The sequence below is a fragment of the Morchella importuna genome (genome assembly GCF_003444635.1).
Source record: "Morchella importuna strain M04M26 chromosome Unknown Morimp01GS019, whole genome shotgun sequence".
Lineage (NCBI taxonomy): Eukaryota > Fungi > Ascomycota > Pezizomycetes > Pezizales > Morchellaceae > Morchella > Morchella importuna.
In genome coordinates, this window is record NW_025763416.1 from 96127 (window position 1) to 108435 (window position 12309).

The following is a 12309-nucleotide window of genomic DNA, read 5'->3' on the forward strand; positions in this document are numbered from 1 at the left end:
TATATTAACCTGATCTCGACAAAGACCAGATACTACAATTTCTATATATGATATCTATCGGGACTACGATCCCTATGGGGCACGGCATGCGGCCATTCATGGCAATTCGATAAAATACAGGCTTGGAAGAGCTACGGGAGCTAGTATTTACTAGGTCGCCACAAGCCATATGGAGTACAACATGGTTTTCAATGCTATGGGATTCTAAAAGGATCTCTATGATCTTTAGGCCACTCTTTTAGCCATTCTCCACATTCCTTTGTCTCCTACTCCCTGGAACCTTCTTCAGTGCACGAACGGTACTTCCAAGATCTCCACTGTTCGATTTCATGGTCTAAATTATTATCTTGGCAGTGTTGTATTTAGAGATGTCCGAGGAATACACGTTTGTGGGACACCCCCTTCCGTAAAGGTCGGCGACGTATATTTTCGCTCCAGAAAGATAAGGTTATTTTATTTTATTATCTTTGGGTTTATTCCATCCCTATTAGGTTGCGCTGGAAATGTGGCCTGTCACAACAATACTTACTAGTGTTTGTTGGGCACCACAGCATAAATCATCTGCGCTCTCCGGTCTAGAGTATCGATCCAATTAGCTTGAAAGGGCTAATGGTGAAAGTTGGTACAGATTTTGTGGGCCTTGTCCCGAGGCAAAGGTGCCGCTTTCACTCTGTTATATGTGCCATGGAGGACCTGTGAGGAATATAAGGGAGAGGACAAGACCACTGACTGCAGAGCTTCTAATCCAGGGTATAAATCAGAAGATTTCGGGACGACTTTTTTCTGGGATATCATTTAGGAGTTCGTTCAGGACTAAGGCGAGTACGGCTAGTATACACCTCTGAAAAATGAGGGAGTTCAACAGAGACGTCTACCCGTGGTCGTTTTCGAGATTCGTCGACGCTGCTGTTGGATGATTAACTTAAAGTATAATTTAGGATCATCTAGCCATAGCTACGGAGACATTAAGTCCTCAACATGTGCTCGTCACGCCATTCAATGTTTCGTGACGCTTGAGAAGACTAGCAAAGGTAAAGCCTGGAGAATTGCCCTCTTCTCCCCGCGAGAAAGTACCAAGGTGTCGCGGTTGATAATTTCTCAAGATACATGCTCGTTTTACCAGCCTTCAAAGATTAATTTCAGCTTTGAGCATGACTCAGAAAGATCGTCACTAGGTAATGTTTGTAAAAAAAAACCCCAATTTTTTGTACCGGTGATATAAGTACTGTAGAACTTCTTGTACATCAGCTGAGAAGGAAATGTAGGTGTTGTATATGCATATAACCCCCCCTGTTATTGCAATTAATCATTTTAAGTGCCTAGGGAATCGAACTTACCACGCACAGTCGAGCCGAATGGAACTGTCTGGATATGGCAACATAGGTATGAAAAATGGTAGAGGGCAGTGACTCAAGAGTCAAAACGGTGACAAAAGAATGGGCCGAGAAGACAGCAAATGTTATGTCTGGACTCCATCGCACATGCTTCTGCCACTATATATCCAGTGCTACATATGACCAAAATGCTGATATCAGAGTAATATAGTAAAGTATCATTCCTAGCTGCAACTATGATATCCTTTCTACAGCCGGTGATATTTCTTTCGCGACTCGGCGCACGATACGGTCCACATTATTAAGAGAAAAATGGTCATTCCAGACGATTGGAACTTAAATTTAGACCTAATATTGTATCTGGGTTTCAAAAAGTGAATTATCCGACTCTCAGTCTTTCTCCAGCGCGGTACATTATACTGGTAAGTTTTAGTATACCGGTACTATCTAAACAAGGTTAATAATCGAACCTCATAGAGCTAGAGTACCTATCGATCAATACCCGAAGAACATGTTCGTTCATACACATCTGTTTCTGATAACCAACAACTCTCCTCCCATATACGGCTTCCATTACGATACTAAACCACCCGCACGTATCGGTCATTTTCAAAATGATCACTTTCAGAATGATTTATGGATTGCAAATCATACGCCCTACACAAAAGTTTTGTCATATCAGCCATAGCCAACCGCTTCTACCGACAAATAACCGATATGCTGGAGACAATACCTTTGAAAGGAATGGGCGAACGGTACCGCAGAGCCTTTCCGAAAACTAAGATTGCATATGCTTCTAGCTAGTCGATGTTGTGCAGCAGAACAGGCCCATCAATTTCAATCCATCCCGATGTCTTGGAAGAGGGTTTTCGGAGGTTGCTAATTATTCCGACAGCACCACATCACGGTATCCCAGCCGAGATTCCACTGCTGTCGCCCATTGATTGGTTCACCGCTTATTGTGCATATTTTGAACAATTCCGACATCCTCTACATCGGAACTCGCGGAAAACCACAGCGACTAAATATACTTGGCCAAGAAAATCGTTGAAGTCCTATCAATGACAATCAACAAGTACCCAATTATCAAAACTTTGTGGATTTACTTTATCTTTACCAACAATATTCTCGTCATGGCAGTCGGCCGGTCCCGTCGGTTGCGCGATTCATAAGAGCATATACATGTATTTTCCGATATATTTATTTGATGCTACAAGAGCATTGGATCGGACCGAAAACCTACAAATGTATATCCCTGTCACATATTCTACGATAATCTACATCAACCTTTACCTCTCTCTCACGCACCGCGCTCAATCACTGCATTCTTTTACGTCACTGGTTGCATTAACGGCTACTTGCATGTGTTGGTCTAATGCTATAATCAGATTGCGTCACTATCGTGTTAACTCATATTCTTTGGAAAATGAGAAGACCACGAGATCACATACATACATGATTGAATTCTGTCTCCGATAATATCATTACCAGGTCCATTGAGGGAGGTCGATCCTTCCAGTTTCTATCATAGACCACTACAGATTTCCTGGAGGAAAACATCTCTATCAACTCTCAAAAATCTATCTGCAGCTAGCCATCCTTACCTCTGGCTAAGATAGTACGCATGCAAAGAATCACGAGTGAGACCGAATATACCGACAGATATACGTCTCACGTGCATATTCAATAACCCCACTCACTTTCACTAGTAAACGATGAATGGTGTTTGTCTATACAGATATCATCTTAAATCACTGATCCGATTAATTAATTCAGATTCACCACGACCAATCCCACTCGGATTTCGGATGTCGAATATAATGTTTGTTTTTTGTTTTTTTCATCCGCGGTGTTTATGGAACATTTCGACGCCGCATACAACCCTGAAGGCAGTGGTACGCAATGCTAGCATGTACCTAAGTAATTAATACCCTACCCGCAGGAATTAAGTGCGATATCGTGGCACAAAATAGCCATGATGGGTAATTAAGACGAGAGCATGCCGGCAACATTCATATTCGACAGCTTCCGGAACGTGTGCGCTTGGATATGCTTTTCTTTAATTTATTCTTATGCAGTTTGTATGTTGCACCAACCATTGGAGGAATACTAAGAAACGTGCATGGTGATAGAGTGCACATACTGAAGTAACTGATAGCCAGGGGATCAGACTTCCATCCGTTGCGATTTCAATCATAAAAAAACGGTGCTGTTAATAGATTGTAATCAAGCCTGAACTAATCTTGCATGCGTTTACATGGAAATATAGGCTAACCAAATTCAAATTCCGAATAGTAGAAATAATAGTACCTATTAACACAAATAACATAAGCTTCGGGGTCTTGAGCACCTACACAGTTTCCCAATCTTTAATAATTCTCACACGGCAGATCGCCCATTGAGTGCATCCAAGACAGGGGATCCAGGACACGTTTCGCCCTTCGATAAGCCCCCAGGCCTAGATATCATGAGAGCTCTGGTGCCAACATGTCCCTGACTCTGTTCATTTATACTGCATGATTGGTTATGTTTGAATGTGTGGTATCACTGAATATCAAGGCTTCTGCAGTTGCCTAGCGAAGAGCGGGGCGAGCCAAACTCAGACTTCGCCGCATGATTGCGGACCAGTTTCCTGGATATCTTGCCGACCTCTATTTGTTTATCGGAGTATTCACTGTCTAAATGCGTACCATTGTCTATTGGGGCGTCATACAGAACATAAGTTGGGGTTCTAGTTGTTGGACTCTGGACGTTTGACAAAGTAGATCATGTGAGGTACTGTCTGATACATTCCAGTCTTTGGTGATTTAAGGTTGGGAAGCTGTGTCCGAGCTTCTTCTCGATTTTGATAATTCAAGATTGATCTGTCTTGAGCCAAATATCAACAGTACAGCTAATCGTCGAGTAAAAGCCGAACTCAGACCTGCTTTGATCGCCGATCCATCTCGCTCCCTTCTCCCCCTCGCTCTCCCCGACACTAGTTCAACAGGCTTTTCTTGCGGGCGCAACTGCTGTAATTGTGAACGGCACAGAAGCAGAGGCATTTTCTTTCCAGTAGCCAGAAACAAGTGAAAGCCAAAAAGACTTTGAATCTCCCACATAAAAAAAGTCGTTCAACTAGTTTTTTTGCTTGTATTGCGGATATCAGAGCGGCAAGCCCACATAAACCTGGTGATATTTAGCAACATCAAGTACAGGATGGCGGTTTCACACACGAGAACATACTGGCAGTCACATCTGCAAGGTGGGTTCATCCTCAACGTACTAACTATTATCCGGGCGTTCTACCACATCCCCAAAGACACTTTTGTTTGATCTCCAGAATTTTCGTATTCTTTGAACTATGCTCACATGCTTGCGGTGCCACAGAGCTATGCACAACCAAATCCCTCCCGAATCCTACTTACGAAGTCTTTGAGCATAGCGGCGGGAGTATACCCATGGGCCGCAGCCCTAGTAGTGCAGATGCAGGAGGAAACGCGTCACCATCAGCAACGCACTTTGGTCAATCATGGTATTCTTGCGTTGTTAGCGTAGGAGAGACAGACTACGAGACCAGCTATGTGTACAAGGCCGAAGAGAACGCCAAAGAAAGGGCTGCGAAAAAAGCCTTCGAGGCCTTGAACAACAACACCTGAAGGTCGAACAGGAACTAGAGTCTCGTTTCCAACGTCCATCCATTCCGCTGACAGGGCTGAATTGTGGGGTAGGAGGGACAATCATGGCAACTTGCATGCGAGGGGTCTCTTCGCCGTGCATAACACGGGATATTGGAACGGATCTTAATGTGCGAGACCTGGTTTTCTTTTTCTATTACCTTTTTCCCTTGGGTTAATCGGCAGCATGCGTCTCGTGCCTGTTGCGAATATTTATACACTTCACTTACTGTTTCTCATTCCTTTTTTCTATCTCGTTTCCTTTTAGTGACGATTTTTATTTTACTCTTTCTTTAAATGCTTACTTAGTCGCCCCTTTTTCTTTCTTTGCGTACGTATACTCCAGTGTTTTTTTTGTTTTTTTTGGCGCTTCCAGAGTTAAAGAGAGGAGGGGGATAGGGAAGTAATTTACTTAGCAGCTTGTCATATTTCATTTTATCTTAAGACTTCGTGCATATATGAGATAGATCAGGAGGGCGACAAGAAAATTTAGGGCCAATTATTACAGTACTTAAACCAATTCCCCCAAGATGCATGATGTAATATCAGTTATTTTCTAGATACGCTCTCTATAGCTATCGTAGTACTAGCTCTGTAACTACATACTTTACACTCTATGTATTTCCTCCCGACTTCACCGATGCCCTTTGATAGAATAGGTAGATCGCTACTTATCTTCCGGCGCTATCCCAATAGCAGAAAACCATCCTCTCCCCGTCCTGCACTGCGCGTACTGGCACAGGTACGCGATCCAAAAGTACTTGCGACTATTTCTCCCACTTGCTACATACTCGACTATTCCATGGTAGATTATACGAGCCAATCCTGTATTTTTATTTTTTATTTTACACGTTTATAATCGACTTTCCTTAACAGGATATTCTTAGAAATATCGCAAAGATCACTTGTTGCCCCTAAAGGCACCACACACCGCACTATCATGCATCTATTCGTCAATTCTAGAGTGAGTGTGGACGAATTGCATTAGTACTCATACCCCTCCATGGATCCAGACGTCTAGCTTGCAGCACATCTTCCGTGCAGACGACGAATCATATGTACCCCAGGAACCCCCGGATTCCTCCAGACTTCAACGTTAGCTCCTGCTCTCCAGTATCCGTCGACAAGACACCCAAGATATCACAATCTCTCTTAGACCCAGTCCAGTTTGCAAACGAACACCTGTTCATCAGCCCTCCTGCATGCTCCAAGCGCAACGAATCTGGTACGTTCACGTATGCGAGTGATTCTGACATAGTCTCTGGACAGAATTTAGTGAAATGCCCCCATCTGGCCTCCGTTGTCGTTTCCGGACGGAAAAATGGCAAGGGTGGCGTTTGGCGTTCGACCCCTGGCTCTTTTCATCAGGTCAATGATGTGAAAAGCAATCTGGGTAAGACTCGATTTGCAAATCCCCGTTGTGCAAGCATTTTTCTAGGTTCTAGTGCAATGTTGACGACTTCGTCGATCATCTACACTGCCTGCGCGCTTCTTCCCCACGTAGAGTAGAGCCTTGTTGTACATCTCCTTTTCGTGCAGGCAACTAAGTATGGGAAGGAAAAAAAAACGAACGGTCATCCATCATGCCAGCGCATCAGTGCATCCATCATCATCGTCTATTAATTTGTTTCTGCCTATATTGTCAATTGGAAGCTTCCATCTCAGATTCGATAATCATCTTTCTTAGCTCTGCCACATGGAACACAGAAGGGCTTCGGTAAGGCAACCGGTGGGTCCAATATGTAAAACATTCAATTTCGTTTCCGAAAGCTTATGGATACGCTGGCTATCCTCTGTTCCTGTCAACCCTTTGGGGTCCTCAAGCCTCGTTCTCTAGAACAGAGACTTATCGAAATAACAACACGAACTACATCTACTCTAGGAAACCTTCGGCTATCCATGGGCCGTGGCATAGAGCACATGCAATATGCTTGGTTCAAGGCGAAGGTGAAGGTTGTTGTTGATGCTGATGCGGTTCATACGTGCAATGCGGCAAGCATCAATCGAACGAATCGATCACCACGCCAGTATATTTGAGTTTCCCGCTTCAACACATATCTCTCTGGGGTATCAATTGCGACACGTCCAACGGCTGGGCAAGAAGATAGTGATTTGTTAAGTCTACATCTGCAGTATAGACATGGGGGGAAGATGGATGCTCTTCTCTTCCTATCAGTTTCAGTTCTTCAGAATGTTTTTTTCGGAACAGCAAATTGCATATTGAGGTACTAGGAGCGACCTTGAGTAGCCGGCATGGCATGAGAAGGTTAGTAAGTCTCAATATCGCTATCTCACCCGAGCAGTTTCTGCGGTTTTCGTTTTGGTTTTGGTTACATACATACAAAAAAAAAAAAAAAAAAGATCCTAGAACCTCACCTTTTCTGAGACCTCCTCTCCCGCTTCCGCTGACGTAGAAAAGCAAAGCGAACGGGAAAGAAGCGTCACGAGAGAGATTTGCATGCTATCGATGATAGGAAATCACAGGCCAGGGTGGAATGGGGGGGTTTGTTGACACGATGGTGGCACACTTAGGTATCATTCGATCAGAGATACCTTACACGTTCAACGCATCAACATACTCGGCTCATCTCGCACTCCCATTCGTCTTTGAATTATTAATTTTTTTGCCTTCCCTTTTCCCATCATCCAGCTCCCCACTATGACTGAGCTGGATACGAGAGACTCTCCCCCGCACATACGAACAGTATAATACCGCTGCCGTATTCTCCCTGGATGAGGTAGAATGACCACCCATCCCCGTCATACTCTGCCCGGTCCCTCTAGAATCGATAAGAGTTATCTTTTCTAAGATCCCGCCTCTTTCAATACCCCGCCAGCTCTGTGCAGAATCGTTCCGGAGCCGAAAGGATCAATTCTCACACATCAAGCCCCCAAAGCATCGATTGGCAGAAAGAGGTCAAGAGGTTTCAGCCTTACCATCAATTGAGTTCATAAATCAATTTGAAGGGAGTGTCTGTGATTTGCAGTCTGCATCTCTTCTATTCAGGCACCTTCGATTCGATTCACTCCGAGCTCTACCACACATTGAGTCGGTTCAGAGAATCTCGCAAACAGCGCCGTTAAGCCCTTAGTTCTACAGCCGCAATGTACTACATCCTATATCTCTCAAGTAGGTTTATTGTATTCCTTAGAATTCGTCTTTCAAGGTCATCGGTGTCAAGCATGTTAGCTGCATAAAGCTTATTTATCCCCACCAATCTCCAGCCCCAAAGCCTTATATTGACGTTGTTTTCTCTCATAGGTCTTTGCCGACGTCGTCGCTGGTCGGACCCGCACTACGAGTCCTACCAGTACCCCACCGGGTTCACATGCACTGTGCGTGTCAATGGGCGAGAATACCAGTCGCAATCAGTCCTTGACACCGAGGTCCTTGCACGCGAAGCTGCCGCGATGCGCGCTTATTTGTTTTGTCGGAACTTTTCCCTCAATGAGGGCAAGCAGCCCGGTCCCAACAGGATGGCTGCCGGAACGCCAGCATGATCGACGGGAGCGAATCGTCAGTAATGGGAAACAGACACTGGACGGCCAAGGCTGAGCTCATCGGGAAATCCTTTTCCCAAAGACTGTTGCTGCGTGATTATATGTAACTTGATCTAAGCCATGGGGGCAGCCACTCACAGGCTGGGGTGCATGTTTCGTTGGGGGTGCTTTTTCCGTTTTTTCTTTCTTTTCTTTTTTTTCTTTTCATGACACTTATTACTTTGCTGCTTTTACGGTGTTGTGTACTTTTTCGGATGATTCTTTACCATGGGTTATGTATGCATGGTTTTGGGTTTGGTTTCTTTTCCTCTTTCTTGCAAATCAATTATTTTGTTTATGGCTCCGTGGTTGGTTGACGCATCATCTGTTGCCTTAACATCCTCATCTTATCGTCTTCTCCGTGCATCGTTCACTGAGTGATAAGATCCGAACAATTACCACGAAAAGGCCCCTTACAGCCTGTGATTGGAACAAGTGTACAAGGGGTTCACAACGTTTGTATCTGGTCACCCCTAACCCTACGATAGGAATGCAACCAACCCAAAAGAAAAATGAATGCGTCTTGGTGGTATTATCAGGCGGTCTGCAGGGATAGGAACACCTTAATTGAACGACGTCAAACGCACGGCCCAGGTGCTGTATTTAGAACATATTTAGTCACATGTTCCGAAACTACATGACCGATGTGTTGTAGGAAGAACTCGAGTGATGTTTAGTGATCCTAGACGGCAAGAGAGCATCATCTGCTACCACTGGCCAGAGAGCTCGTTTTCATCGTTTCAGCTTCTTACTTTTCGGCTTAAAATCATGAGTTGTATACCATATATATATAATGGACGCGCCAAATAACACACAGATACACACAACCAACGTCCCACTCATTCACGGATCGCGAGGATACGTATATTGAACACACTTGTTTATACACGTAGTACTGGTATGACTATGCAAAATTCAAGATACTATATGCGTGCATTATCGCGTTACAATTTCAATATGCGTGTGCGGTGATGCTACATGCACACAGTTCGGTATATAAACCAATTGCAAGCATGTTTTCCCTGTCAATTCGTACTTGTGAGGTTCCCGACCTAAATGTAAATGGGTAACTTCCACACACAAAACTGACCCAAAAGACCAGAGGTCCGCACAGCGAGCAGCGAGCTACCCGCAGGAATAGACAACATTTGCCTAGATTGAATGGGATTTCAGTCCTCTGATAAAAAATACTGGGTCCGGCTGGTGTTATTTCTAGTGCAGATCCAAGATAATTTTGTTATTGGTTACCTAGGTTCTAGTCAGATCTGGAATAATAAACGATTTTCAAACCGCTATTGTCGATTTCTTTTTTTGTCTCTCAATCCGAGTGATAGCTAATGAATAAACCAATACCCAGCCCTAACCTTGGAACTACAACATAGGGCAATGATCCACAACCAGGAAACACGCGCTGGAATCCAGTATCCTGATTATCGGCTTACTCCGTTTCGAGGCCTCGGCCACCGGTTTGGGCCTCGGCTCACACGTCCATGATCACGGGATCACGAGAGTTAAACATCTTCACATGCGTACAAGGACCTTGGCGAGCTGGCTTCAGCCCGTTGGCATCACATGCAAAATGACACTCCCAGACCAGCACTCGTTCTTATTTCAACTCACTCCTCCCCTCTTTCGGCCTTTCTCCTCCACTCTATCTCACATCCCTCTCCTGCTCAAAGATACACATACAAAGACCCCCCCCCCCCCGAAAGAACCTCCCGTAACAGCTCTCTCACGAAACCTTAGATTTATAATCCAACCATGTCAGGTATGTATCACATGTGCTTCTACCCAAGGTGCACTCCATAGCTAATACCAAGAAGCCACAGCTCGTCTAACCCAGATCACCAATCAGATTCTCCCAAGCACCGCCTCTCCCCGCGACCGCCTGGCAGAGAAGCACGCCGATGACGTTGTAATAACATGTGCGCTACGAACTGCCCTGTGCAAAGGAGGGAAAGGATCCTTCAAAGATACGCCAGCTCAAGACCTCCTTGCAGGAGTCCTCAAGGGCTTGATTGAACGCTCAGGAATCGATCCGAGCCTCGTCGAGGACATCCATGTTGGATCTGTTCTCGCACCTGGTGGTGGTGCGACTGAGTTTCGTGCTGCCAGCTTGGTGGCAGGGTTTCCCGTACAAACCGCAGTGTATGGATTAAACAGACAGTGTGCGAGTGGACTACAGGCGGTCGTGAATGTGGTTAACGCGATCAAGTCGGGGATGATTGAAGTTGGAGTTGGTGCAGGTGTTGAGTCTATGAGCACCCAATATGGGTATTTTCTCCCTGCTCTCTCATGTAGCTTTGTGGAACATTAACTGACAACCCTTTAATAGCCCTGGTGCTGTGACTGAGTTCTCGGAGCTCCTCGAATCCCACCCAGAAGCCAAGAACTGCAAGGTTCCTATGGGAGTTCTTTCTGAACAAATGGCTAAGGACCGTAAAATCCCACGCACAGCACAAGACGCATTTGCCGCCCAGTCTTTCCAGAAAGCCGAAGCTGCCCAAAAGGCCGGTCTCTTCGACGAGGAGATCTACCCTCTCGAAGTCAACTTCGAGGACCCCAAGACCAACGAAGTGAAGCGCATCACCGTCTCCCGCGATGACGGAATCCGCCCTGGTATGACCGCTGAAGGTCTTTCCAAGATCCGCCCCGCGTTCGCTAAGGATGGGTCCATCCATGCCGGGAACGCGTCGCAAATCACTGATGGCGCTGCTGCAGTCCTTCTGATGCGTAGGTCGACTGCCGAGAAGCTTGGACAGAAGATTATCGGAAAATTCGTTGCTGCTTCTATTGCTGGTGTTGAGCCACTGTTGATGGGAATTGGGCCATGGGCCGCCATCCCGAAGGTGTTTGCGAAAACAGGGATCACGAAGGAAGATGTCGATATCTTCGAGATTAACGAGGCGTTCGCGAGTCAGTGTTTGTGGTGCGCGAACGAGCTCGGTTTGGACCCGAAGAAGATTAACCCTAAGGGAGGTGCTATCGCTTTCGGACATCCGCTTGGGTGTACAGGTGCGAGACAGGTTAGCACCCTGTTAACGGAGTTAAAGAGAACAGGTGGAAAGATCGGAGTTACTAGTATGTGTATTGGGACAGGAATGGGAATGGCGAGTGTTATCGTCGCTGAATAGGTTTAAAGAAGCTGTCGTCTTTGTTTAACTGTATATAATATTATTGTAACTCTGGTCTGGTATAAGCTAGCGCGTGGATGCTCTTTTGTTTCGAATTCTTCTAGATCTACCGTAAACTTCATGTGAAATGCTGCTCATAATCTCACTTAGATTCGGTAATCAAACCTGATCGACCCTGTCCCCTAAGACGTCCCAATATTTTGCCATTCGAAAACAAATCTATTGAAAGTTGACGTGTAAACCTTCGAGACTGATACTCAGAAGTTTTTAAATTTGCTGTGAAAGGAATTCGGTAGTAAGTAGGAGATCTAGCTAAGCTTAGGTAAATTGTAGTTTTGTACATAGCTCTTCGCCTAAGCTAGTATGTCAAAAATCCCGGGCTGTCTGGACTAGTGCTGCAACCTTCGTCCCCGAATATAGATCCAGAGTGGTGAGGTCTGTTCAATCAGGTCAATAATTTAAGTATCCAGTGTATACTCTTAACATTAACACATGCTCATGGTATTTTCAGTTGAATCATGGATAATCACTCGGTTGGTCTTATCCTTGATTAGAATCGCGTTTCCCCCCCCCCACCTTCCTTTGTTTAATTCGGATTAGAATCGTATGACAAGCGAAGAATTCCCATTCAAAGTCAGGAAAGTG

General features: G+C 45.1%; 5 protein-coding genes across 5 annotated transcripts; all 5 read left to right on the forward strand.

Annotated features, from left to right (window-relative positions):
• Window positions 1-181: 181 nt before the first annotated feature.
• LAJ45_06422 (uncharacterized protein) lies at window positions 182-1383 on the forward strand (the record flags this gene model as incomplete). Its single annotated transcript, XM_046115986.1, has 8 exons — window positions 182-184; window positions 230-299; window positions 355-385; window positions 629-656; window positions 750-831; window positions 939-1175; window positions 1257-1261; window positions 1324-1383. 8 exons carry the CDS (start codon window positions 182-184, stop codon window positions 1381-1383), a joined length of 516 nt encoding a protein of 171 aa, XP_045970647.1.
• Window positions 1384-1392: 9 nt separating this feature from the next.
• On the forward strand, window positions 1393-1817 carry LAJ45_06423 (uncharacterized protein; the record flags this gene model as incomplete). Its single annotated transcript, XM_046115987.1, has 4 exons — window positions 1393-1463; window positions 1551-1625; window positions 1681-1756; window positions 1812-1817. The coding sequence occupies 4 exons, from the start codon at window positions 1393-1395 to the stop codon at window positions 1815-1817; spliced, it is 228 nt and encodes a 75-aa protein (XP_045970648.1).
• Window positions 1818-4532: 2715 nt separating this feature from the next.
• Window positions 4533-4972, forward strand: LAJ45_06424 (uncharacterized protein; the record flags this gene model as incomplete). Its single annotated transcript, XM_046115988.1, has 2 exons — window positions 4533-4578; window positions 4704-4972. The coding sequence occupies 2 exons, from the start codon at window positions 4533-4535 to the stop codon at window positions 4970-4972; spliced, it is 315 nt and encodes a 104-aa protein (XP_045970649.1).
• Window positions 4973-8095: 3123 nt separating this feature from the next.
• On the forward strand, window positions 8096-8491 carry LAJ45_06425 (uncharacterized protein; the record flags this gene model as incomplete). The annotated part of the gene is made up of 2 exons (XM_046115989.1): window positions 8096-8120; window positions 8253-8491. The coding sequence occupies 2 exons, from the start codon at window positions 8096-8098 to the stop codon at window positions 8489-8491; spliced, it is 264 nt and encodes an 87-aa protein (XP_045970650.1).
• Window positions 8492-10291: 1800 nt separating this feature from the next.
• Window positions 10292-11664, forward strand: LAJ45_06426 (uncharacterized protein; the record flags this gene model as incomplete). Its single annotated transcript, XM_046115990.1, has 3 exons — window positions 10292-10298; window positions 10354-10804; window positions 10866-11664. The coding sequence occupies 3 exons, from the start codon at window positions 10292-10294 to the stop codon at window positions 11662-11664; spliced, it is 1257 nt and encodes a 418-aa protein (XP_045970651.1).
• Window positions 11665-12309: the final 645 nt, after the last annotated feature.